This window comes from Clupea harengus, chromosome 4 (genome assembly GCF_900700415.2).
Source record: "Clupea harengus chromosome 4, Ch_v2.0.2, whole genome shotgun sequence".
NCBI lineage: Eukaryota > Metazoa > Chordata > Actinopteri > Clupeiformes > Clupeidae > Clupea > Clupea harengus.
Window position 1 is genome coordinate 2,060,002 of NC_045155.1, and position 25,522 is coordinate 2,085,523.

Genomic DNA, 25,522 nt, shown 5'->3' on the forward strand with positions numbered 1-25,522 from the left:
ACACCACGCCTGAGGTGGTGCTCCCAGCCCCGCTGGTCACAGCAGAGCGCACCACCTACAAGACACACAGAGGGCAAGGGCAGACACGGAAAGAGACAGAGAGAGAGGGGGGGGGGGGGGGGGGGGACAGAGATAAAAGAAAATGAAATGATGTTAAGATAAACACAGTTTGGACACGATATGTAAAACACAAATCACACTGAATTGGGTTCCCAACTATTTTCATTGATAACATTTCAAAATCTTTCCATGAGGTTTTAAAGGACCAGTAAGAAAATCTCCATGACTTTTCAAAAACTACATTTACACAACTTTTCATTCAGTAATTAGGCCCAATGTAAAGTAACAACCTTTTCTATTCATTTAGTTGAAACTGTATCCACACTCTAGACATACGCAAATCAAACCATTACCCATGGAAGAGCACAATAACATAAGTCATTTCATTAGACCTACATGCAACAAACTCAAAATGTCATGACTCTTCCCTAACTCTCAATGATTTCTACTGAATGTCATGACTTTTCCAGGCCTAAAAAAAAATGGGAATTTCATTGAATGGGACTGGGAGAGGCACCTTCTCCATGGTGTGTCTGAGCGTGGCCGGGTCCTCGATGATGTGGCGGAAGAGCAGCGTGACGAGCGGCGTGAAGCCGTTGAAGCCGGAGCCCTGCGTCAGGCCCAGGATCATGCGCGTGCTCTTGAGCTCGGCGAACATCATGGCGTACTGGTGGGCGCGCGTCAGCCGCAGGCAGAGGCGCAGCGTGGCGTGCAGCGTGTCCGGGTCCACCGGCACGCTGATCATGCTCACGCAGGCGCGGATCAGCACCGTGGTCATCTCCTCCGTCAGGCCCTGCACCACGATGCCGCCCGATTCCGTTGAGGAGTCCTGGACGGCGGCGGCCGCCGGGGCGGCCGGGGCGGCCGGCGTAGAGGAGTCCTTCTGCTCCGCGTCGTCTTTAGGGTGGGGCCATTTCCACGGCCGTTGATGCAGAGTCTGAGGGTCACGAGTGAACATTTGAGTTTACATCACTACACAGGATGAGCACACATTTTTTGGAGAGAGCAGATGTCTTAAGGTTGGACAGATCTTCTATTTATTAGCTGATTTAACATGAAGCTCAATGCTCCAATGTGCTAGGAAATGTGGAGTTGCCCAGTACCTTTGCGTAGCATTAAAAGCTGACAGCCTGGACACAAATATGCCTAGCCTAGATGTTTATGCTGGTGCTGGCACTTGTGCCATCTATGTAACCAAAAGCAGTGGAGTGAGGCGTGTTACCCGCATCAGCCTGGGTGTCCTCAGTCTTGGCACGCTCGCGCTCGCCCTCCTCCTTGTCCGTGTCCGTGGAGATGCCAGCTTTAGAGGGCTTGGGGGCACGTGGCGCTCTCTGCAGAGTCAGCATCACTGGTCGCCGGTTGCCCGTCTCCTCATTCACCTGCGCGCCACACACACACACACACCACACACGCACACACACACGGTCAGAGCTGCATTGGAGTTGATGGATGGTGAGCAGAGAGGGCAGGAGCGACACAGAGAAAGACTTATCTGCATACAGATGAGAAGTAAGGTTATGGTGACGTGCTGTTGTTACCAGAATAATGCAGTTAAATGTTTACACTTACATTTTTTCAAAGAGCATTAATAATTTATACAAAAAAAAGTTTTTCATTCATGCATTATTCAAAAGGTTACACTGTCTGGCGTAGCTATTCAAAATGTCTCATATGAAAGTCAATATAGCTGTGAAAAGCTGCCATACACAATGTTTTGACATTTGAGTTGCCCTAAATTATGCATCACTCTGTAGCAGAGGTAAATTCACTGTGACAAAAAACCACAACCACTATTGTCACCATACAAACAGATGCACATTTAGGTTCAGTTTAAGTTTAGTAAATGGGATTGTATTGAGCAATAAGACACAACACAATCCCAAAATGTCAAACTTCTAAGATCTCTAGACGAGGTTTAATAGCATGACCTACATACTCCAATGAAAAAAAAAAGAAGAAAGATTTTTAGGTTTAGACCCATAGTTCTATTCTAATAAATAATCTAATCGAGAGACAACAAAACACCTTGCCACCCCTGGGCATATGACTGCGGGCGCAGGGTGGCACAGTCAGACATACCTGCACCATTGTGTTGAACTGCACTGTGTATCTGCGCCGGCCGGCGGTGAAGCGCACACTGGTCTCCCCGGCACGCCAGGCCGAGTCGATAGTGCTGTTGTTGCTGGCGCTGTAGCTGCACCAGCGGCCTGAGCGGTCATCAAACCAGCGCCAGTTGTTGCCGTTGGGCTGCAAATACTGGATATGGGAGAACGAGAGAGACAGCTTACAGAGGGCGTGGACAAAACACTAACAGTCACTGCAGTAAGAACCACCACAGGCATCAAACTGATCTGTTAAATAAAGTTCTGATCAGTAATCACCATGGTGGAGTCATTTCTGCACCACGAGGAGGGACTACACACCTTGTTCATTTGAGCTCTTCGTTTGGACGAAACAGCCATTTTCTCATAGAAGTCAATGAGCAGGAGCACAGGGGTGATCCACCTACACACAAAAGGAACAGCAGAAGGTCAACTACAGCTCTAATGGGAAACTGGCTGAATGGAACATTGTGTGGGAGAGGGAGGGAGAGCATGCTGTGATGGAGGCAGTAATCAGAGGCCGAGAGCGCTGCTCAGGTGTGTGCGGCGGACTCACTTCGGAGTCTGGATGTCCTTCTGCTCTTTGGCCGCCTGCAGGCAGGGTTGCACCACCTCCAGCAGCTTAATGAGCACAGCCAGCACCCCGCTGCTCTCAACCACCCGCGCACACGACAGCTTCAGCTCCTAAACACACACACACACACACAAAAGGCCAAATTAGAGGTGTGTGTTTAGCACGACAGTATGACTGATGAGAATATTATATATGTTTGAAAAAGGTGTTAAAGTCTGGGGGTGAGTGTAGTACTACTGTTGTCAGAGCATTAGCAACCAGCAGGCTTTGCTATAGCATAGGTGTGTTTTCTGAGAGCATGAGAACTGTGAGCAGAGGGCCATATAGGAAGTATCGAATAAAGAATAAGAGTAAAGAATGTTCTAGTTGAATGTTGTTCTCACCTCAAAGAGCAGTGTAAGCAGTAGGATGCGGGTGGCCAGGTTGGAGGCCTGAGGCAGGGTGGCCATTTGGCGGGTCCACTCGGACACAGTCTTTGTGTCGCTGGTGGTGAGCGGCACTGCGGCCTTGATCAACACATCTGCAGCCTCCCAAACCTGTTAGCAGAGAGAGAGAGAGAGAGAGAGAGAGAGAGAGAGAGAGAGAGAGAGAGAGAGAGAGAGAGAGAGGGGAAGAAAGAGAGAGAGACAGACTCAATGAGTCAACTGGTTCTCCACACTTCAAATGAATACTCCGTAAGAGACATTCTCCGAAGACGCACAGCCCAGACTATTCTAAATGGTCGTTCCGTTACCCTCAGGCCCACATATCTTTCCTGCAAGATTTCACTTTAATTGAAGCCATTTTCCAGCGACAAACAGATGCTTGCGTTCTGACCTCAGCCTCGTTTTTCCAGCACTGAAACGTGGGATGTGGCGGGTGTTTGGTGAGGGGGGGGGCACTGACCTGGTTGACAACCTGTCGGAGGATGAGGTCGCGGTACTCTGGGCCGCTGCGCTTGATAGCGGTCATCAGCAGGTCGCACAGGCGGTACACGGTGTCGGGCAGCTCGTCCAGCAGGTGGAAGCAGCCGGGCAGCATGGTGTCGGTGAAGGCGTGCAGCTCGGTGCTGTCGATGGGCTCGGCCTCCATGATGCGCTCCAGGCAGCGGGCCTCCTCCTCCTCGGACCGCTCCCGCGCTCGCCGCTCGTCCTCCTCACGCCGACGCGCTGCCTCCTGCCATAGGGGGGAACAAAGGAGAGGGAAGGAGAGAAAGAGAGGAAAAAGAAAAAGAAGGAAAGAGAGAGAGAGAGAGAGAGAGAGAGAGAGAGAGAGATTAGGTTTGCACTGTAGGCCCACTCAAAGTGTACTGATAAAAACAGTGACATGCCGGTAACATAATAGATACAAACATTTATGAAGCAGATGGTAATATGATGTGTATATGAGAGAGGTGATGTTTTATAAATAAATAAATAAATAAATAAATAAATAAATAAATAAATAAATAAAAACCCTGAGCTAAAAACAGCAAGCTGTCAAAGCATATGAGCTTTTAGGTATGCGTGCATGCATGTGTGCGTGTGTGCGCACAAGCGCTTGTGTGTACATGTGTGTGTGTGTGTAGGTGTGTGTGTGTGTATGTGAAAGAGGAAGTGAGTGCCCACCTCGGGGGAGTCAGAGCGTTGATCCATGCTGACCTCCTGTCCCAGAGACATGGCTATGGCTCTCATCATCTGATCCTCTTCAGACATGGCAAACTCCTACGAAAACACGGCACACAGTAACTACACTGTACAGGCCATGAGGGACTATGTGCATGTGTGTATTCCATGTGTGTTGTCCAAACGTGAGCTTGAGTGCGTGCGTGCGTGAGTGTGAGTGTGTGTGTGTGTGTGTGTGTGTGTGTGTGCGGAGGGGACGTCTGCTCTTACCCTGACCGCGGCGCTGAGCAGAGGTGGGGGGTGTGTGAGCAGGTACTCGGTGGCCTGCTCCATGGTGCTGGTGTTGAGCAGGGACTCCATGGCATGCTCTCTGGAGAAACCCATATCCATCAGCTACAACGGGGAGACAAGAAGAAATTAGGACATTGGGAAAAACATGAAAGGAATTAAATATTAAAACGTGTATATTAAAAAAAGGGGGAGAACCCGTTCTATCCAGGGGAAAAGTAGCAATCCTGCAAAGACTAAGACGTTTTCTTCGTCTTGGCTGCTCTTCGTTACCTGTGTGAGCTGAGCCTGGTTGACCTGTGGTTCTCTCCTGGGCGTGGAGGTGCTGCCCTCTTCCGCTGCTCCTCCTCCTGCGGTCGGTGCGACGCTGCCTGTTGCAGGCGCTGCCTCTCCAGTGGTTCCGGCAGGAGCCACGGGCGCAGTGCCTCCAGCGGCCGGGGCGGCGGAGGAGGAGGAGGTGCTGCTCTCCTCCTCGGGCCGCACGGTGCCCTCCCTCTCTTTGGCCAGACGCTCCTGGATGACGGGTTCGCCACGCAGGATGTGGCACAGGATGGCCAGCATGGACTCAGCCATGCGCCCGCCGTACACCTTCAGGGGCTTGCGGTTCCACAAGCTGCGAATGCAGTTGAAGGCCGCCTAGGAGACGAGAGAGAAAGAACAGCAATTTAAAAATCAAAGGAAATATGTAATATATCAAAAGCATTCATCTTAATCCATCATGGACAGGTGAGAATAATCTTCTGTTGACAAAACAGAGGATCCCACAATGGCACCACTGAGAGCAACAACAAACAGAACAAGCAGTACCACCACACGCGGTTCAAGAGGAGACCGTCTCACCTTCTGGGTGACAATGAGGAAGCGCAGGGCGCTAAACTGGGGCGCGGTACTGGTCGCTCCTGGCACCTTGGCGGGCAGGGAATGGGGCGAGTCCAGCACGGTGCTGGGGTTTACCATCTTCTCCACCAGCATGAGCCAGGCATCCAGGAACTCTCCTGTGCCGTCGGGCAGGTCGGTGTGCTCCAGCCCCTCAGACACGGGCACCTTGCCTCCCATGGACAGGGCCCAGTTGAATGTCCTGTGGGTCAGGAGAGAGAGATGCATCCACATTAGCCTCGGCTAACAGCACTGATCTAACACCACCCTCTTATTTGTCTCCGGCATTAGCTTGTTTCTTAAATCGTTCCGCAGGTATCCTGCTAGACTCACTCGAACAGGGCGTCGTGGCCTCCGGAGCAGAAGAACTTCTGCAGCATGAGGTGGTAGGGGTACTTCCTCTCATCAAACAGCATGGGCGAGGTGAAGCCCACGGAGCAGATGAAGAAGGTCAGCCTAGGGAGGGAGGATGGGTGGAGAGGGAGGAGAGAACAAATGTCCAAGGGAAGAAGTGTCCGCGTGGATACTTATATCTATTCTCAATTAGAGACGTTATGGCCACTGTTGCCGGGGGTCGAAGATACTTGTGCTAATTTACAATAATGTTATGTGCATACTGTAGGTATCAGAGGAGATTGGTAGAATTCCATCAGCATTTAATATATGCTGATTTGAATTAACCATTGAAGCCCAGAGCTAAAGCCAAACCAGGAGGTTTCAAGCATCCCAGAGGAATGAGAGGAGGCGTCCGTCATACCTGAAGCGTGGCGTGGGCGTGTAGGGTGGTGGCTGCCAGCTCAGGCCCTTGGTGAGCAGCTTGGTGAGGGAGGAGGCGGTGGCGCGGGCTGCAGGGGTGGGGGCAGTACCCGTGCTGGTGGTGTGGTGGGAGCGGCGCTGGCGGACTGGCGAGCCCACGCACAGTTTCACGAGCAGCCCAAAGAGCTCGGCCAGAGCCCGACCCAACCGCGAAGAAGCTGGGAGGGTAACAGCAGTGAAATTTACCATCAGGCCAGAAAATACAGAGTTGGGTTCAACACAATTAATAATCCATTTATTTGAAACAATCTGCTGACACTAAGAAAAGACAAACACAAATATCATTCCAGTCTTGCTGATCTTAATATTAAATCCCAGAAGTACACTGCCCCTTACCGGAGAGCAGAGGTTTGATCTGCTTGATGCGTGTGGCCATGGCTGGCGTGAGCTTGGACTTGGCCTTAGGGTCAGTTGCTGTGGGCTCATCCGTCTCCATGGGTGCAAGGGTGTCTCCGTCCAGGCCCATACCCTCCAACAGGCCTTGGGCTGAGGGGTCGACTCCCAGCGCATCTGCCTCTGCTGGAGGAAACATCACACACAGTGTCAGGAACTAAAGTAACAGGTGGTAAATATGAGACACACTCTGACTTTGTGTACTTCTATAACGATGCAGGCATCACAATACTCAACTATTTCAAACAGCACAACATGTATCCCCAAAATGTTATGTTGAATACTACTAAAAACTTCAAAAATGTAACTTTTAAAACAAGAGGAAATTTTTTTTTTTTTCCCCTTCACAACATTTCTAATAGACTTGCTATATTTTGTGTCTAAATTTGCATTGAGATCAAATCCTAGCAATATGTCCTGCTGAAAAAAAAAAATTAAAACCTTTATCCTTAAGCCACTCCACTCCAAAAAAAAATTAAAGCAATTTCTCCGAGCCAACATGCTGGAGGTTAGGGATGCAACAGTACATACTGAACCGTGGGTCCATTCTATCACAGTTTTTGGGCCACGGTAACTAGGGTTTCAGTGTCTTTAGATTTAAGGAAAGGGGGAAAAGGGGGGGCCGAAACCACATGTCGCCCTTTAAACAATTAACTATTTATTTTGATTTAGAAAAATGGCATTGGGGATAGGCAAATTGCAAAAATGGGATTAGGCCTGGTTGCCATCTCTACTACAGCGAGGTAGCTTTCAGTTGTTCCGGAGGTCCAGACTATCAGTGGTGAGAGCTAGATGGGGCGTGTGTCAACTCATTTTCTGAAATTATAGGAAAAGAACATGTCGTACTACTGCAGTTCCTGTGTGCGTATTGAACTGTAGGGGGCGTACCAAACAGTTCGACAACATACTGTGTACCGTAGCATCCCTCCTGGAGGGGTTTGCATAATTATGTCGTGACACCAGTTAGAGTGTGGTGTGAGGAGATGGCCGTGCTTCCACTCTCTTAATTAGTGCACAAATTAAGAGTTTCTCTCTTTACCAGTTCTCCTGCTAGAGGATGCGGTGCTGCTGCCGGACGGCTTCTCCTCCTTGGGCACCAGTTTCTGCATGTCGGCCTGGCCAAACTCACAACCGGGGGGCAGGCTGCCGGGCCAAAGGGGTAGAGTGGAGGAAAAGGGTGAGAGAAAGGGGGAGAGAGAGAGTCAAATGTATTAGCGCGACTGGTAGAGGTGAAAGGTTAAACACAATGCTGAGTGTGTGTGTGTGGCAAAGGGCGGGCTATATATAGACGAGGTGATGAGAGGCGAGTGCTGACCTGTTGGGCGTGCAGAGGGACAGCAGCACGGTGCTCTCCCACACCAGCGAGCAGTACAGCTGACTCAGTTTGTTCAGCACACTCAGACCAAGCTGGGAGCCCCACTGATTCACTGAGATGGCCCTGATCTCACTCTGCAAGAGAGAGAGAGAGAGGGAGATAGAGCGAATTAGAGAGAGGGAAAGGGAGAGAGAGAGAGAATGAGAGAGGGGGAGGGGGAGAGGGCAGAGGAGGATCGAGCAAGGAATGCACATCAGCATTCTTCACAGTGCTCCTGCCCACGTATCCAAACACAGCACCGAGCCACAACGGCACCGATTCATACATACGACCATCACTGACCGCATCGTCTTGCAAGCCTTCCGTTAACTTAATAACCCCCTTTGGTCCCCCTCCCCTGACTCACCTGTCCCACTCGACAGGTGTGGACGAACATGAGGATGTAGGCATGGGCCGCGGTGAGCGCGTGCAGGAGCGGTGTGGCGCGGGCCGAGAGCGTGGCGTCGGTGACGTGGCCGGCGTTGGCCAGCTCGCGCAGCAGCACCGAGCCCCCGGGCACCTCGATGGGCCGGTGCAGCGGCTCCAGCGCCGTCAGGATGCTATCCAGCTGACACAGGCCCTCTTGCAGCACCTTGGGCTCATGGGACAGAGTCTGCAGGGGGAAGGGTGGGGAAGGAGAGGGGGGGGGAGGGCGGGGAGGAGAGGAGAGGGGGGGGGGGGGGGGGGGGGGGCAGAGAGGCACGGAGAATGAGCATGGGCAAATTCAGAGCTGACAGTCATGATGTCCTTCCTGTCTGTAAATAAATAGTGACTGGACCAACTCAGGTGTCCAGCAGTTTGCTTGCAAAAAGTTGATGGTCAAAGATAGAAGTAGGTCTGAACCATATATATTTACATTATTTGGTGGTGAAGGTGGTCTCACCAATATAGACTTGCAGACTCCTGCCACAGCCTGGCAGGCAGGGGAAGTGGGGAAGTCGATGGGCAAGTTCGGCAGGCCGAGGATTGAGACGAGGGGCAGCAGGCCCTTCTGGTTCACAAACTCCTGGCAATGGTCATCAGTTGTGTTGTTGCTGAGGATGGACTCAACAAACTTCATCTGAAGAGGGAAAAAAAAAAAAAACACACAGAAAGACAGACAGAGAGAGAGAGGGGGGGGGGGGGAGAGAGAGAGAGGGAGAGAGTGTGTGTGTGTGTGAGTTAGTTAACCCTGAGATATATGTTTTTGCGAGGTCTTTCAATTTGGCAAGTATGGAGGATTGATGTGATTTCAGCACTGTCGTCACCCTACGGGTACTGGCTGAACACTCACCACATTCAAAATATAATCCATGAGGGGAATGGGGATCCTCTCCTCGGTACCGACCACTCTGTGAAAGCAAAACACATGCAACACATGGTCAACACTTTCCACACAAAAGGAAGGGAACACAATTATCACATTCCACCACTGACTACTCCACCAGTGACATACAAAGGGCTCCTGTTCACACAAACGCCACGAGACGGAATGTGAACTAACTGTCTGTTGCTCTCCGGCTCCCCCTGCTGCTGGCTGAAGGTGTGGAGGGCCTCCTCCTCCTCCTCGTCCTCACTGGAGGCTTCCTCTGCCGCGTGGTTGGAGCGCGTGGACGCCACCACCACCGTGCCGTCCGCCTTCTGGATAGAGGGCTTCTGGCAGATGTACTCGGGGGCTCGGCCCAGGTTACAGATCTCCTCCAGCAACTGTGGGAGAAGGTTGGACGTCATTAAAACACTAAAGACAGCCACCATGGTTGATCTTGAGCTGTTCATGATGGGGCTGTGTAGCACCAGTGGATGCTGATGAGCGCACCTTAATAATGGCTGTTGTGGCGTCGGTCTTCAGAGTGGGCTGGTGTCTCATCAGTTCATCCACTGCACTGCCCAGGTTGGAAGCAGTGTCTCCTGAAACACACAGGCGCACACACACACACACACACATCAGAACCGGCAAAAACAGTGAGTTCAAGTGAGTATATAAACTACTTAAGTGTGTGTGTGTGTGTGTACTGAATCCTGTTGCTCACCCAGTGGGTCGGAGCTGCGTCTGCGGCGCATGGCGGGCAGGTAGTCGGGGGACAGCAGCACCTTGAAGAGGCGCTCGAAGGGCTGGCACTGAACGAAGGAGTGCAGACCGCGGGCATTTAGGCACAGGGCGCTGAAGACGTTGGGCAGGGAGCCAAGCACCTCTCTGGTGGCAGGGACCTGCAGAGAGAGAGAGAGAGTCTGAGAAAGAGAAACAAAAAAAAGAGCGTGGAGGAAAAAAAAAAATAAAGAGTGGAAGAAGAGGGGAGGGAGGCAGAAGAGAGAACGAGTGAGAGACAGAGTGCTGAGGGGGGGCGAGGACTGAGCAACTCGGAATGGCAGGGGAGGAGTAGGAGGAGGCTGAGAGAGGAGAGCGGGCGTCGGGCGTCCGCGGGGAACCTCCAGGAGATGCACCACAGGAGCCCGCCAGAATAAACACAACCGCGGCAGGCAGGCAGGCAGGCAGGCAGGCAGGCAGGGATGGGAGACAGAAATGAAGTAAGATGAAGGGATGAGAAGCACAAAGTACCGATACGCCCAAGACAGCAGGAGAAAGACGCACACACACACCGAATGACAAAGCACGAACCATCCCTTCAGAACACTGCCACTACAATAACAGGGGGATACAGTCCATCCATTCCTATCTGTTCACAGTCTGTCACACTGTGACATTTAAACAAGTAAACCACTAGGTGCTGCAGGAGCAGAATGGAATAGAGAAGGATGGTGGGAAAGAAAGCAGCTTATTTATCAAAACTCTTTGTGTTGTCAGACTAAGTAAGTCTCGACACATAAAAAGGCATCAATTTATACTCTCTAAAGGCTGAAATATACTTCAAATGTTTATAACAGCAATTTACAGTCCAGGCCAAAAAAAACATTATAATAAAAAATATTGTCCAGCTCCAGAGTTATTATGGAGCCCATTCTGCCCACCATCACATTTGAACATTGATTTCTCGGCTTCACAAAGCTATTGAAATATTTATCTCTCCTCTTTCCCTCCAGGCTTTGGACACTTGCCCGAAACCATGATGTGGGATTCCCTATGCATCACGACAGCAAGCGAGAAAATGAAATACAGAGCGAGAGAGAGAGGAAAAGAAAGAAGACCGATCGACATATATATATACGAAGGAGCGAGAAACGGGGTGACTGGGAAGGCGCAGACTCACGTCTTTGATGAGCAGCGCGTGCAGCATTACATCAGTGAGGCCATTGTCCTGCAAAGAGGAAAGCAGAGAGGGCTCCTGGAACACAAACACTGTCACCACCTCCGTAGCTGAGAGAAAGAGACAGAGAGAGAGAGAGAGAGAGAGAGAGTCAGTTGGCATGGGGTCACAACAAGGGGAGAATGAAGGGGACAAAGGGAGTGAGACAGAAGTGAACACGGGACAGTACAAGAAAGGTCTGGTTTTCTATTAACACTAGCAACACAGCACTGCTCTTTGCTGTTGTCCCCTCACACTGGGGATTACAGCTCAACAGCAGGTAGGACGGGGCTAACAGTCTACAAATGGAACTCTCGGGCGAAGAGTGCTTCTGCAGGCATGTGTGTATGTAGGAGAGAGAGAGAGAGAGAGAGAGAGAGAGAGAGAGAGAGAGAGAGAAAAAAGAGACTCACCAAGGAGGAACAAGGAGGGTCCATAATACTCGGCATTACTGATGATGTGCTTGAGTGAGGTAGGCAAGGACCCATCCATTACTGTGAGCAGGACAGAGAGACAGATGGAGCAGTGTCAGCAGAACACACCCATCAGTATGCACTACCACCAGGACATGCCAGACTGTTGCATACACAGGAGTTAACTGGCCCATTAGCCACTAGCAGCTCCTTGCTAATAAGACATGCAGATCTTTATTCAGGGCAGCGTCTGCCAGGGCTCACCATGACGGATGCCATCCGAGAAGGCCGGGTCCTGAATGGCTTTCTTTAAGAAGTTCAACATGGACTTCAACAGAGCGGCCCTCTGCGGGATGCACTGCACACCTATGAGGAAAGCACGCAAAGTTAGACTCCATCTCCCATGAATCCTTGAAACATGCTGTACTTACTGCTACAAATAGAGAGCGAAAGTTGTCATTTTGTATGCGGCAGATTAGCCCTTTTGTAAGTTACGTTTTTATTAATAAATTAGATTTTATCCCCATTACAGAATGAATGAGGAATGAACGCCCCTGGTAGTTCAATAACTGCTTGAGAGAGACCCCACATTCGATTATGTTCAATAAAAAAAACACGTGTATGTCGTTTCTGTATAGACTTTGGTCCCATTATATCACTCACACATATCTGATGCCATCTCTCTGCTAACATAGAAAAATAACATACAAACACACAAAGCAAGTCACTGAACTAAATGAGTCAAATTTCACCAAGTGAGCGGGGGCTAGCCATAGTTAGCTTTACTGATCAACGATGCAGTTTACTTAAAAAAAACCACATCGTTTACCAAAGGATTCGATTGCTTAAAACATCTGATTTATACTATGCAACAAATTGTGGCCGAGTTGTCTGTAACCATGGATACCACTCAAGAGCAACACAATGTAGCCCATCTTTTTTCTTTTTAGCATATTGGTAGCAGCATCTTTATTTTGTTACGACACAGGAGACAACAGTTAGTTACAAAAGACTGACTAATAACTACATTTTAACTCACCAAACGGTTTGCCCAGGTTTTCTACTGGCATTATTTCGCTCACACCTACCTACAGACTACTTTTGTGAAAACCCATTCATTTTTCCATAGGGATTTTTCCCCTTGGACCCAGGAAGTGTTCAAATGCACTAAAAACATTAAAACTACAAACTTCCGGTCAACTTCCAAAAGCCTTTCTAAAAGCCTCTGAATTGCATTCTGGGTAGTGTAGTTACCTGCTCTAGGTGTAGAGGCGGTGCTGCTCGGTGCTCGAGGGTCTGTCTCTGTTTTGGTGGTGGCAGAGGTGGAAGGTCCAGGGCTGCTCTCCATGAAAACCTCAGACACTGCAATTAAGATCAGCATCAACAACATCAGTATCTGCATCACAGCTAGTTGAAGTGAGACACAAATGGCTCCTCCAAAAGTATAAAATACCAAATCCAACAGCTGGACATTGTCTTGGATGACACTGGCTGAAAGAAGAGTTAATGAAGGTACTGACTGTCCATGTCTGTGTCCATGTCCTCCGTCTCCCCTGTCGTGCTAGGCCTCTGAATCTTTGGCTTGATGACAAATGGGCACTCCTTCCTGGACAAGTCCACCTCATGCTGCACACACACACACACACAGTTAGATGACACTATGCCTCAGAAAAGAGAACAGGTGTGTACTAAGTTCCGTCAGTATACACAGGCCTACCTCCAGTCTGCTGATGAATATGACAAGGCCGGCGTGAGACTGAAAGGCAGCCATGTCCAGGTTGGTGATGAGGTCCACCACGCGCACTGCTCGCGTCACAAAGGTAATTTGGTCCTGTTCATCCCCCAGGAACTTGATCACCTGTGTGGCATAAATAGAACATGAGTAAGCCAAATGAAGACATCATCCACAGTGCTGCAATTACAGGTCAATATGTTGCTCGTCGAAACCTAAGAATGAGTGCAAACGAGAGGAGAGAGCCCTAAAGCAGAAAATCACTGTCTGCATGACCTGGCTCATTAGCGCAGGAAGTGAGACAGACAGACAGGAAGGAAGTCAAAGAGACAGACTGTAAAGACAGCAGAGCAGAGGGGAGGGGAGGGGAAGAAGGGGGAGTTCACCTTGAGCAGGGCCTCCATCATGCCACAGGAGACCAGCGCTTCTCCACCGGCGTCATAGCTGGCCAGGTGATAGAGGAATGAGAAGAGTGCCGTGGCAAACTGGTGCGGGTACGGTTCCATGAGAGGATCTGGAAACAAACGCAACAGAAGGGGGTAAACCAACACATCGCTCCACTGCTCTGGTCAACCCAGGCTGTTATGTACTGCTGCATGTGTAGGTAACAATTATCAAAGATCCTGCAGAGCTCCCACTTATATTCAAATGATAAAAAGCTTCCACAAAATTGTTGAGGGGCACCCTCTCTTCTGTATGGAGTCGTCCATCTGCTTACCTATCATGGCCTGTATGCAGTTGCGCACGAGCACGGGCAGAAAGCCGTGGTAGGAGGCTGTGCCGGTGCAGTCGATGATATTAGAGAGCTTTGGCGTCCGCTCCAGATGAACTATTGATGTCAAAGTGCGTAGAGAAGCAGCCTTGATGTCCTGCCATGAAACCGTGCAGATGAGTGAGTGTTAGTGTTACAGGACAATAAATGACAACCAACAGGGTCAAATTGTTTATTGAGAGGTGGTGAGAATACGGAAGGGTCAATACTGAAAATAATCTGATTCATGTAAGCCACTGGCTGGAACATATGCTTCAGGGTTTGCAGCAAAAAAATAATGCAGGGCGATGTATGGGTAACAGCTATGAAATTATTATGGTCCCTGCTTTTCCTGTCACCTTAATGTATATGCTGTTTACCCTCCCTAAGGCTACAGACGGATATTAAAACATGCACCGTCCCTTTTTTTCTAGGCTTTGGCCACCAACCTTACCGAGTGATGCGTAAATTCTTATAGGTGAAAATCAGAAGCAGAGAAAGAGCAGCTCACCACTAGCTGTTTGTCTGTGATCTGCAGCACATCGACTAGTTCCTCTATCAATCCGTTGTAGAGGATACTGTTGGCTGACTCTTGGAGGGCATTGGAGTACACTGCAAATATAAGTGAGGGGGAAAAAAAAGCATTTCAGCACACGTACATCGGGGGGTGGGGGGGGGGGGGGGGGTTGTTTAGGGATTAATGGAAACTAATGAGACCTGGTCCCTGGTTGCACCACACACGCACACTCACCGAGGATGGAAATGGCGTGTAGTCTGGCTTGGACAGCCTGCAGCCTCTTCTTATGGTTGGAGAAGCCGTGGGCCAGGCGAATGTGTGTGAACAGCAGAGTCTGCTTGTCCTTCGGGATGTTGTACATGACCGTCAGTGACTCCATAATCTCAGACGGACTCTCCGAGATCTGCACACGAGAGCGAGCGCAAATTAACATCCAATCCATGCCTCTGAAAACTGCAGTACTACGGTGCACTTACTCCAACACAACAGGGCTTACCTTATCCAGCTGTTCAATGTGAATGTAGTGTAATGTGTTGCTGCTCGACTGCAAAAGACAGACAGACAGACATTTTGTTTTTAAAAAAATCATTGAAGAAAGAGGACATATTGTAAAAGCCCACACCAACAGCCCATCATATCTTGTCCCCTCATGACTAGGAAGTATAAGTTTTACAGAAACGGATGACCGTACCTTCCGCTCCACTTTGACCTCCGCGCTGGGCTCAGCGTAGAACTCAAAGTGCAGAGTTGTGGCACTGGGAGGGTACTTCTGCTCGCGGTAAAAACAGGCAGAGAGGAGAGAAAGAAAGAAAGAAAGAAAGAAAGAAAGAAAGAAAGAAAGAGAGTGCGTGAGACAACAGAGGAGACACAGATATTAAATCGGTGAAAACAGCCGCCAAAAACTGATCCTCAGCACTACAGCACTATTTGTTTAATTAGAAGAGGGGGAGCGCTGCCGCAAGAGAACGATGAGGAGTGAAACACTCACCGACATGGCCAGATCTCTACAGCACTCCGCCAGTCCAAAGCCATTCTCTTTGCCTCCCCAGCTCTGCAGAGGGAGAGGCAGGAGGGGGGGAGGGACCCAAATCAGACATAATGCAAGACAGACAGGGCAATGGAATGTATGCTACTGTACTCAAGACAGGTTCACCTAGGTCAATTAGTACAAGCACCGGAGGCATTTTAAACCACTATTCAGATAAAGATCAGAGATGTTGAAAAATATTACAAACAACACAGGAAAAGATTTCAGGCCTTTTGGCCTGATTGGCAAATGCTCTTAGAGGCCGAGATGTTTGCCATACCTCGGCCAGGTGTTGCAGGCGGGCAAGCAGAGGAGTTCTCTTGTCGGAACCTAATCTGGTGATGTAGTTGGAGCGCTTGCTGAAGACATAGAGCAGGTTCAGCACTGACAAGACCACCTGCATGTCACAGGAAGCTAGCAAGGTGGTCAGGTGCTGCAAGAAACCGGGGGAAAGAAGAGAGAATAATGGAATGTATAATTAGATTTTTTTTTTTTTTTTAAACAGCGTGGGGTGTCCCCGTCAAGGAAAAAAATAAAAAATAAAAATCACCAGAGGACAATAGCTTTGCGCTGGGTTTGGAATGTAAAGGAACATTTTGTGAATTCGGTGACATACCTCTATGGAACTGTACAGGTGCCTTGAGAAGCTGTACTCAATCAGCAGGGCCGTGAAATTGAGAACAGCCAACAACAGAGCTTTGAGCTGGCTGTTGTCTGGCCGATCACACACCAGCATCCAGGACATGTTTTCCACGGTCTGTCCAGCATTGCACAGGATCCCATCGAATCGGTCAAGCAGGTCCACCCAGTGGTACAGCTCACACTGAGGAGGGAGGAGAGAGCAGAGGCTCAGGGGATCATGCATCTGCACACTGCTGATACCCTGTTGCCAAAGGTCTGAAGCAGCCTGCAGCAACAGGGAATCTAAAGGCCGTGTGAACAACAGTGACTCACAGAGCTCCAGGCTGGCACACTCACCTTCCCGATGTTCCAGGTCTTGATCTGCTGCAGCTCCAGGAGCAGCTGTTCGTCGCTGCATCCTTTCAGCCTCTCGATCAGCGTCCTGCAATCGGCAGGCTGAAGGGAACACAGGGGAGGACGACAGTCAGGACATTCACCCGTTTCAGGGACCTCTCGGTTCACCCACTCACTTGCTACATTAGGCCGATCAAAAGCCTGGGCACACTTACCGCTTCAGTGGGAGTCTTCTTTAATTTGCTTCTGTCAACCTTCATGGTCACTAGTTTCTACTCGCTGCGCCTGAAAAGAAGGGAGACATGAGGGGTTGCTCCATCTACACACGGATGAGAATATGACACTCCGCTGTGACAGAGTACTGATCAACAGGCCTAGTTGCCAGATAAAAAGTCCCGAATGTTGAATGATAGTTGTTTGTTTCACGAAATGTTTTTCTGGCGTGCCAATCTTACATGCAACCACAACTGTGATCACTACTAGTGTATATGATTATGATTTCTTCTTCAGTGAAATTACCCCCAAAGGTTATGACCATGTTAAGCAAACAGCAGTACAAAATATTTCACAACACCCCAAAAAACACTTACTGTAAATGACTTGGCAAATCCAACTTAACAGCATGTTTCATTTACAATACCTAAAGAGATTAAACAAGGAAGACAACAAAAGGACAAAGGGGAAGACAACAATTAGGTCATTTCAGCTAGTCTTCTGTAAGTGTTCGTGTAAAACAGTTCGAACTACATTTTCATCCCTCTCTCCAGATACACCTGTGTTAGAAAATGCAATGAAGCACATTCAGAACACATTTCATGAAAATATAATCAGTCATTAGTCCGTGCCAACCTCCAAAACTATCAAAGAGCTAGTCTTCCCTAAAACTGTTAACAGCAGCATAAAAAGAGTAAATATATGCAATACGGTCCTTTGTTAAGTGGTGAAATTCATACGGCTTCATTAATGGCAAACAATTTCAAGGGAACTGCATCAGAGCAGATCAGAGAGGTAGTAGCAAAAAGACAAGCTAAGCAACGGTGACAGCAGAGTTTGCCTGTTAAAATCAATACAGAGTTGGAGAACACAGCTACCTTTCACTTGTCCTAAGACCAAGCCTCCCGAACACCCCACAGTAGGTTTTGAATACCATGATCACTAATACAATGAGCAATTAGAATAACATGCACCACTCTTACCGGTCCCTACCTAGGCCTCTATACGTTAATAGCACCTCGAGTATATAACCCAAGGGGGTAATACATGCAAAGAGGATCCAAAGAGCCTGTTACTATTGTGTCAATGCTGTGACTGGCAAACGGAACCTCAACATAAGCGTTTGTGTAACCTACGGTATTCTGCATAACACTCACAGTAACGATATCACTTTGCTGGTACATAAAACATAACTAGCTAACGCTACTTCCGTGTGACCGCAGATAAAGAAACCAACTAGCGAACAAATAGTATCAATGGTGGCTCTTTCACAGTGAAAACAACTCGCTTGGCAAAACAATTAAGGTTAACTAGCTGAATGGCTGCAATGGAAGAGTCGATTAAGCAAGCTAACTATACCATACAAATAAATAAAATGACGTGCCCTCGTCGCTGACTAGAAAGGCACACTAGCGATGCCAGCTAGCAAGCAAAGTTCCGAACAAAATGCTAGCAGGCAAAACTATCGCTGGTTGTTTCTTGCCAACCACATAACGTTATAACACACTAAGCGACAAACACATAAAGCAAATAAAGACGTTTTTAACATATTGGTTCATGAAAGGCTGTTCGCAAAGCTAATCCGTATAGGGAAATGTACAGAAATGGAGGAAAAACCGGGTGCTAATGTTACCACTAGCTAGCAGTCAACACAGCTCATTAGCTAGGTAGCCAAATTATCCTACAGCATTTAGCCTAGCAAAGCTAGCTACTCAAGCCGTTTTTCCATACATAATTAATAGCTATGTAAAACTTACTACTAACGCGCGTCGGTTACTACTGATTAAATATAAACAGAATATTTTCTCTGTGTTAGATACCTGATGTAATGACCACAGGATGCTGACTTAATAACACCAACAGTAACGTGCTAGTGTATCTTCCTAGCCAGCTATCTATTTGACCTGTGAAGTGTAAAACTAGCTAAGCGCTAACTTAGCGACAGTGGTAGCACTCTAGCAAATGCTATAAAGCAAGAGTGCTAACGTTGCAATCGATAATGACTCGAAAGATGTCAACATGGAATATTTTCAAATACCAGGTCATTTCAAGACAAAGTCCTAGCGACGTTTACGTGTATCATACGTCAAGCTAGCTATGAACAAGCTAATGAACGTTAGCTACCCAACTTACATGTGCTGAAATAGACTGGTCGAAAAAAAATAAGGACGTAAACCAATTGGTACAACCACAGCAATCCATTTCTTAACTCAGTTCCATATCCTGTTGTTGACTAATCTAGTGCCTGGCTGCAACAGGCCTCTTCATCAGACAGCGCACTCTTCTGTAGCTACCATTAGCTGTTTGGAGGCAGAATCCCCCAAAACGCACAACCAAACACAATTGTCAACGACCAGTTCCGACTGTGGTGTATGAATGTCTTGCTCTGAACTATGGCTAACACCATGTTCAATTCAGTCGAACTCCGCACACTTAAAGCGACCAAAAGATGCTCATACTTACGGTTTCCGACATGCGTTCGTAGGTTGGCTAGCTAGCTGTGAAACGCATAATATCCCGCTGAATCATTCCCTCATACGGGCCTAGCATGACACTGAGTGAATTGGTGGATTTCGGAGTTTTACTGCTGCAATTGTGCGTAACAACCTGTGTTGTCATTTGGTATTTGAACAATGTTAAAGCGTTGAGTCGAATTATTTTCCAACATTACCATACATTTACATTACTAAGGAAAAAGTGATGTATTATAGTATAGTATTATACCAACAAGTTTACCCAAATGTAAATTATTCATTGAGGTAAAGTTGTTTAATCTGTTTTAACTGCCTTCATCCAAAATAATAGATGAGGCAAATTTGGAAAAGCCATGAATACGAATTTGAGCAAAACAACCCAAAATATAAAAAAAAATAGAATAAGAGGATTGACATATTGGTGCCATGGACCACGACATGCAACTAGTATAGGGATGAATTCTTAAGTTACCAACTAAACATAATGAATCCAATGACCAAACAACCATTACTTTACATGTTTCTGGTGTTTGATTTAAAAATGTATAAAAACAGTTTGCTTAAAAAGTTTAATAGCTGAGTTTTCCAGGACGGCTTAAACTACATCAACTTCACCAAGGAAGAAGATGAGAATATAAACTCTGTAAACTGTTGTTTTCAGCGACCCATTGCCGTTATATTTGCGCTGGGCGTGCAACAGGACAGCCACTCAGGTGACCCAACATTCACCTTAATAACTACGGCAGGAGCACAACACGTTCAGTCATTAGTCATAAGCTACTTCACGCCAGTACAGATATAGGGGGAGAAGCCATCAACACGAATGGACCAAAAACTCACACTGAATTATTGCTACATGGCACGTTCATCACTTTGATTACGCTGTTCCATATTCACCATTAAACAATGCCTGGCCATTTGCAGTACACAATCACACCGAAACCTAAAACTAAAAATGAAGTCGATGCTAAGGTGACCGTGAAGCTTTATGACTAAACAGTTGCTGATGATAAGTTACATGCAGTGTGCTGTCAGTATAATTGACCCTATTGGCAATGACGTTTAAACTACTGGCTAGCTTTTTTTATATAGCGTTATTCGGAGCCATATTTTCACAACGTCTCAAATCCCCAAAACACATCTGCTTAGATCCTGGTTTTGGCATCTTGCCAGCTAGGCTAGCTAGCCAACTTTTGATCTAAAGCCACTACTAGCCTAACGTTACATTGTTCCAAGTTCTTCACGTTAAGATAACTGTTAGTCCTTGCGTTCGTTTTCTCAAATGACAAAAATCACGCCTTTCAACTTTACGTGATTTTTGGGGGGCTTGTATAATTTATACTTTAACAGACACAGAGCTTATCCAAATAAACCATGGCAATCTGGGTCTGTCAATGATAATGTTACAACCTAAATGCAAGGAGGAAGGGGTTGACATGCTAATGCCGCAAACATGTAACGTTAACATTAGCTAGCACGTTAGCTTGCTGGCTATCGTTATGTTACATGTCTGTGGCTATGTAGCCCTCATCACTCAAGTCTCGGGCACATGTACATCAGCTAGCTCGGCAAGATCCAGCTAGTAGATATTGGTTCAAATTTGAAAGCAGAATGGACGACGACCATGACATTTTCCTTGGGTGCATTTCAACGAGGGAACAATGACTTAGTAATTGACACACATAAGGAATTCTGCAAACGGAATGTAAATAGATACGAGTAGAATCGCGCGCGCGCAAGGCGCGTGCATTCACACACCACAATGCTCTTCAGTCGGACCGCAAATTAAAAATGGCGGTATATACAGTAGAATGTCCGGACTTTAGCCTGAAAAGATTCGTTTACCTCTCCGCTTGACCAAATTTCTTGACTTCAAAACAATTGCTTCCCTTAGCTGTCCTGTTTTACCTCTCTGTTTGTACGTCGTAAGTTCACGGACAGGGATAAAATATATCTCTTACCTTGTATGCGCCTCAATATAACTTCTCCATTTTACAGCAGCGAGTAGAGTATGCTGAAGTCTCGCGAGACTAAGCACATATCGACGTTGAAAAGTACCTAGGGCGCCCCCGCGTCCTCAAAATGTTGATTCCCAGACCAGGCTGACCTCCTCAGTTACATTATTTGGAATCGCTTCCTTTCAGCTCCCGATAACTTTGCTAAACCTATACATTTGAATGGAAACAATGGTCAGACTAGTTATATGATCCGGGTCATAAGTAATCTCTGATTTTTTTCTAGTGATGCAGATAGATAGATCTGAGCTGAGGTGTTTAGATCACAGAGAAGACACTTACTGAGACACAGAACAAATGAAAAGATGCCAGAGGAGTGCTTGACCCTATCTCTCAAACCAGGTGGAGGACATGTGATGTCTGGGGGTGCTTTGGTGCTGGTAAAGTATGTAATTTGTACAGAGTAAAAGGAATCTTTAAGAAGGAAGGCTATAACTATTTACCATAACTCCATCCATTGCCATGTCATGTACCCTGTAAACGACCCAAAGCATTGCTCCTGTAGAAAAAAAACATGGTTGTAATACAGTGGTGTGGTGAACATGAAGCAGTTTTGCAAGAACAAGTGCCATGTAAGGCCAGGCAGAGAGGCCTATGTGCAGAGGTCAGGTCAAACAGAGAGGCCTGTTTTCTAAAACCATGACAGCACAGTTTACACAGCTGCAGGCTTTCAGACACATACAAATATGAATAAAAGGGTTTATGCATAGGGAATGCGGAATTCATCAAAGGGCAGGCAGAAGTTCCCAAGACAATTATAAAACAGAGCCTTGACAACATAATCGTCCAGAACAGGCAGTTTTGAAACTACTGATAAGGACATAGCTGCAAATTATAAGTCATCATCTTGAAATGGGCTTCGGCAATTAATGAGCAGAATATTCTGATTGGCTCAACATGGATAAATGTTTAGGTTAGAGCAGAATATTCTGATTGGCTCAACTTTGATATGCATTTACCTTTCGATAGAAAAAGCATAGTGACGAAAAACGTATATACTATATTTTAGTATAAAAAGTAAGTGCACTGGTTATTTCCGTGGACCACCACTCTGATTACATGAAAGTCTGCAAGATTGAATGAACTCTAGTTCATCGCATTCGGTCTTCTGACTCTCATTGAAGTATCAACTCTAAAATTTGAAGAGATTGTTTCGCTACAACACTCCAAATTATGTAAGACCTATTGAGTGAAGTGAAGTGAGTAAAGCTGTACTGCTAACCACCTGCTCAGACACATATCCCCTCAGTCACACAAACTGTGGTCTGTCTGTCAGGTAGTCAATGGTCCGGGAGGTTGTGGAGGTGTCTACCTGCATCTTTTTGAACTTCTCATGTAGCAGTATCATGTTAAAGGCAATGGAGAAATCAAAGAATATGATCCTCACAGTGCTGCTGGCTTTATCCAGGTGGCGCAGTAGGCAAACTGCAATGGGTCCAGAAAGGTGGTCACGGCTAGATGAACCCAAACAACCAGTCTATAGTCAAGGAGGGCAGATGGAAAAGACTTATTTGGTACCGGAACAAGGCAGGATGTCTTCCAAAGCACTGGAGCCTTCTTCTGGTTCAGGATTAAAGAGGTGTTGTTGAATCCATAGCAGTTCTGCGCAGGCTTTAAGGACCCCGGGTCTGATACCATCGGGACCTGCAGCTTTGTTCTGGCACAGTCTCTCCCAAGAGCGTCACTACAGGGGAGGCAAAGCAGGCAATTGCTGGAAGGGGGCCCCAAGGACAACTGATTACGTTAGTCCACAGCCATTACATAATACCCCTGTTGAAATATATGATTTCGTGTAGGAGACCACAATGACATGCCTAGAATCCCCATAGCATTACCCTGCTAGGAGCTTCATAATTAGGCAACACAGTGAAACACAATTACCTGTCATAATACTACTCGAAATGAAATCGAAGGCGAAAGGAGGGGAAGAAGAAAAACATAACAGTGGTTAGTGTGAATCTGTTACGTCGACTGAAGTAGGTATAGCAGTGGTTTGTCCCTGCAGATAACTGGGTTGTCAATTATAACAACCACCTTGCCAATAACTTAATAATAACAAGTATAAGCTTCTCAGCTTGCTAGGTGTTTTGTGAGGTGTTTGCATTAATGTTTGGCTTCAACGGATATTTCGTACACAGTGACCTCATTTTAATAACCTGTGTGTAAACAGCAGATATTGTATGAAATATGGTGGTTCAGGTCTTACAAAGCTTTAGCATAACCTGGGATCTAGCCAAAGCTGTGGATTAAGAGTTTCATAAAGGTCTTAAAATTATGCCTATAGGTGGCTGTGCACTGTGTGCTGGCATTGTTCTCTCCAAACCAATAGAAATACAAATCTGTTTTTAAAGCTAGCACAACAAATATAGCTACGGCCTACTAGAGAAGGTAGGATCAGTTTATCAATATGAAGATGACTTAAATTATTCTGTATAAGGTGTCCACACAGAAACCATTTTTAATTCATACAATTAATATATCATTTTATATTATAGTTACTTCACCTTCCACCTCTTTCTCTGCTCATGATGTATGCCTGTGCAAACATGCCAGTCACTACTTCAACACTTTCCTCAACACTTTACCAAGCTATGCACAATGTACCATAGGGTCAGATCCATTCCTGTATCTGTAAACACCCCACTCCCTGTGAACATGTCCCCCCTATGTGTATGTGATTTATGTATGTATGTCTGTGAGTAAGTGTATATAAGCTACTATGGATGACCTAAATTTTCCTCGGGATTAATAAAGTATCCATCCATCTATCTATCTATCTATCTATCTAAAGTATAGCATGCACTTTACTCTGTACTTTCAAAAATAAGAGATTTGCTTGAACAGATACTCTTTGTAGATGGTGGGGGTCAGGGAGCCCATGTTCAGACAATACCCCTGGCCTCTCCAGCTGCCTCTTCACCTGAGTTCTGGAAACAGACAGGTGGGTAGGGGAGGTAGAGGGGGGCTCAGTGTTTCCTGATGTGGGGGTCAATTGTTTTATCACTATGGTGGACTTCATTAAGGAGGGTCGTCTTCTACATTTCTGACTCATTGAATACTAATATATCAATTTGAGTGCTGTATTCCTACTTTGCACCTCTGGTGAAATCGGTCCCAAATAATCTTAAATAAAAAGCTCCTCAGAACCAAATATTATCCACAAAACTTCACTACTACACGACATAGCTATGCAAATTATAAGTATAAATCCATTATAAATGTAAATCTCTGCACAAAACAGCACCACTAAAATAAGTAGTTTTGCTAAATCTATTACTCTACATGCAATGGCCTAAATGTTGCTTTTCACAGTATCATTTTGCATTTGGTCATAAAACTCAACATGACTGCTTATAAAAAATGAGGGATGCTTGCAGGATTGCATGACCATATCAACAATTGACTGTTATCAACCTATCGGCAGGGTTGGGAATGTTACTTTGGTAATGTAATAGCTAACAGATTACTAGTTACCCTGTTAAAAATGTAATAAGTAATGTAACAATTTGAATTATTTCATAAAAGTGTTGTCACTTATTACATTTGATTCCTTTCGCTTACTTTTTGATTGGCAGTGCAAGTTCAAACAAGACATTTTACATTTACATTTAGCAGACGCTTTTATCCAAAGCGACTTACATATGTGCGACTTACAATGTATACACATTTTACATTTACACTGATGGCACACTGCACATCAGGAGCAATTAGGGGTTCAGTGCCTTGCTCAAGGACACTTCGACAGGGAATCGAATTAGCAACCTTCTGATTACTAACCGACTTCTTTACCTCCTGTACCACTGCTGCCTCCTAAGAGAAGAGAGAACCACAACGCTCAACATTGTAGTGCATGCTGCCAAATGAATGGAGCCTGTCTAGATGGCAAATATATGCAATGTAATGTAATGAATGTTATATTCTATATATAAGTTTTAAAGCTTTTTACCAAAGAGGATGAATTCGGATGTAACCCCTTTGTTATCACCAACATTTTAATGAATAACTAATTTAAATACATATTCTTTTCTCAGTAACCGTATCAGATAACAATTCCATTTATTTTGTAATTTAATTACATAACTCCATTACATGTAACTAGTTACTCCCCAACACTGTCTATTAGTTACAAGCATGTAAA

The 25,522-nt window shown here is 46.5% G+C and overlaps 1 protein-coding gene across 1 annotated transcript in view; it reads right to left on the reverse strand.

Moving 5' to 3' along the window:
* The window catches only part of huwe1 (HECT, UBA and WWE domain containing E3 ubiquitin protein ligase 1), a 49,653-nt gene extending 28,526 nt beyond the window's left edge, over positions 1–21,127 (reverse strand). Inside the window, exons 1-42 of the mRNA XM_031565734.2 lie at positions 19,359–21,127; positions 17,273–17,322; positions 16,898–16,967; positions 16,686–16,784; positions 16,324–16,530; positions 15,988–16,140; positions 15,669–15,731; positions 15,372–15,449; positions 15,177–15,224; positions 14,915–15,083; positions 14,675–14,775; positions 14,131–14,281; positions 13,799–13,926; positions 13,398–13,538; positions 13,201–13,306; positions 12,935–13,042; positions 11,945–12,046; positions 11,681–11,761; positions 11,232–11,338; positions 10,056–10,233; positions 9,842–9,933; positions 9,530–9,732; positions 9,320–9,377; positions 8,930–9,106; positions 8,414–8,659; positions 8,008–8,141; positions 7,732–7,835; positions 6,636–6,818; positions 6,241–6,457; positions 5,817–5,939; positions 5,448–5,685; positions 4,881–5,243; positions 4,590–4,712; positions 4,323–4,418; positions 3,622–3,891; positions 3,120–3,272; positions 2,719–2,846; positions 2,484–2,565; positions 2,140–2,316; positions 1,283–1,439; positions 578–957; positions 1–55 (exon numbers count right to left, since the gene is read on the reverse strand). The exon at positions 1–55 is cut by the window's left edge and continues 141 nt beyond it. Coding sequence (XP_031421594.1) covers positions 1–55; positions 578–957; positions 1,283–1,439; positions 2,140–2,316; positions 2,484–2,565; positions 2,719–2,846; positions 3,120–3,272; positions 3,622–3,891; positions 4,323–4,418; positions 4,590–4,712; positions 4,881–5,243; positions 5,448–5,685; positions 5,817–5,939; positions 6,241–6,457; positions 6,636–6,818; positions 7,732–7,835; positions 8,008–8,141; positions 8,414–8,659; positions 8,930–9,106; positions 9,320–9,377; positions 9,530–9,732; positions 9,842–9,933; positions 10,056–10,233; positions 11,232–11,338; positions 11,681–11,761; positions 11,945–12,046; positions 12,935–13,042; positions 13,201–13,306; positions 13,398–13,538; positions 13,799–13,926; positions 14,131–14,281; positions 14,675–14,775; positions 14,915–15,083; positions 15,177–15,224; positions 15,372–15,449; positions 15,669–15,731; positions 15,988–16,140; positions 16,324–16,530; positions 16,686–16,784; positions 16,898–16,942 — 5,824 coding nt within the window. The 5' untranslated portion in view covers positions 16,943–16,967; positions 17,273–17,322; positions 19,359–21,127. The remainder of the gene's footprint in view (positions 56–577; positions 958–1,282; positions 1,440–2,139; positions 2,317–2,483; positions 2,566–2,718; positions 2,847–3,119; positions 3,273–3,621; positions 3,892–4,322; positions 4,419–4,589; positions 4,713–4,880; positions 5,244–5,447; positions 5,686–5,816; positions 5,940–6,240; positions 6,458–6,635; positions 6,819–7,731; positions 7,836–8,007; positions 8,142–8,413; positions 8,660–8,929; positions 9,107–9,319; positions 9,378–9,529; positions 9,733–9,841; positions 9,934–10,055; positions 10,234–11,231; positions 11,339–11,680; positions 11,762–11,944; positions 12,047–12,934; positions 13,043–13,200; positions 13,307–13,397; positions 13,539–13,798; positions 13,927–14,130; positions 14,282–14,674; positions 14,776–14,914; positions 15,084–15,176; positions 15,225–15,371; positions 15,450–15,668; positions 15,732–15,987; positions 16,141–16,323; positions 16,531–16,685; positions 16,785–16,897; positions 16,968–17,272; positions 17,323–19,358) is intronic.
* Between the last annotated feature and the right edge of the window lie 4,395 nt (positions 21,128–25,522).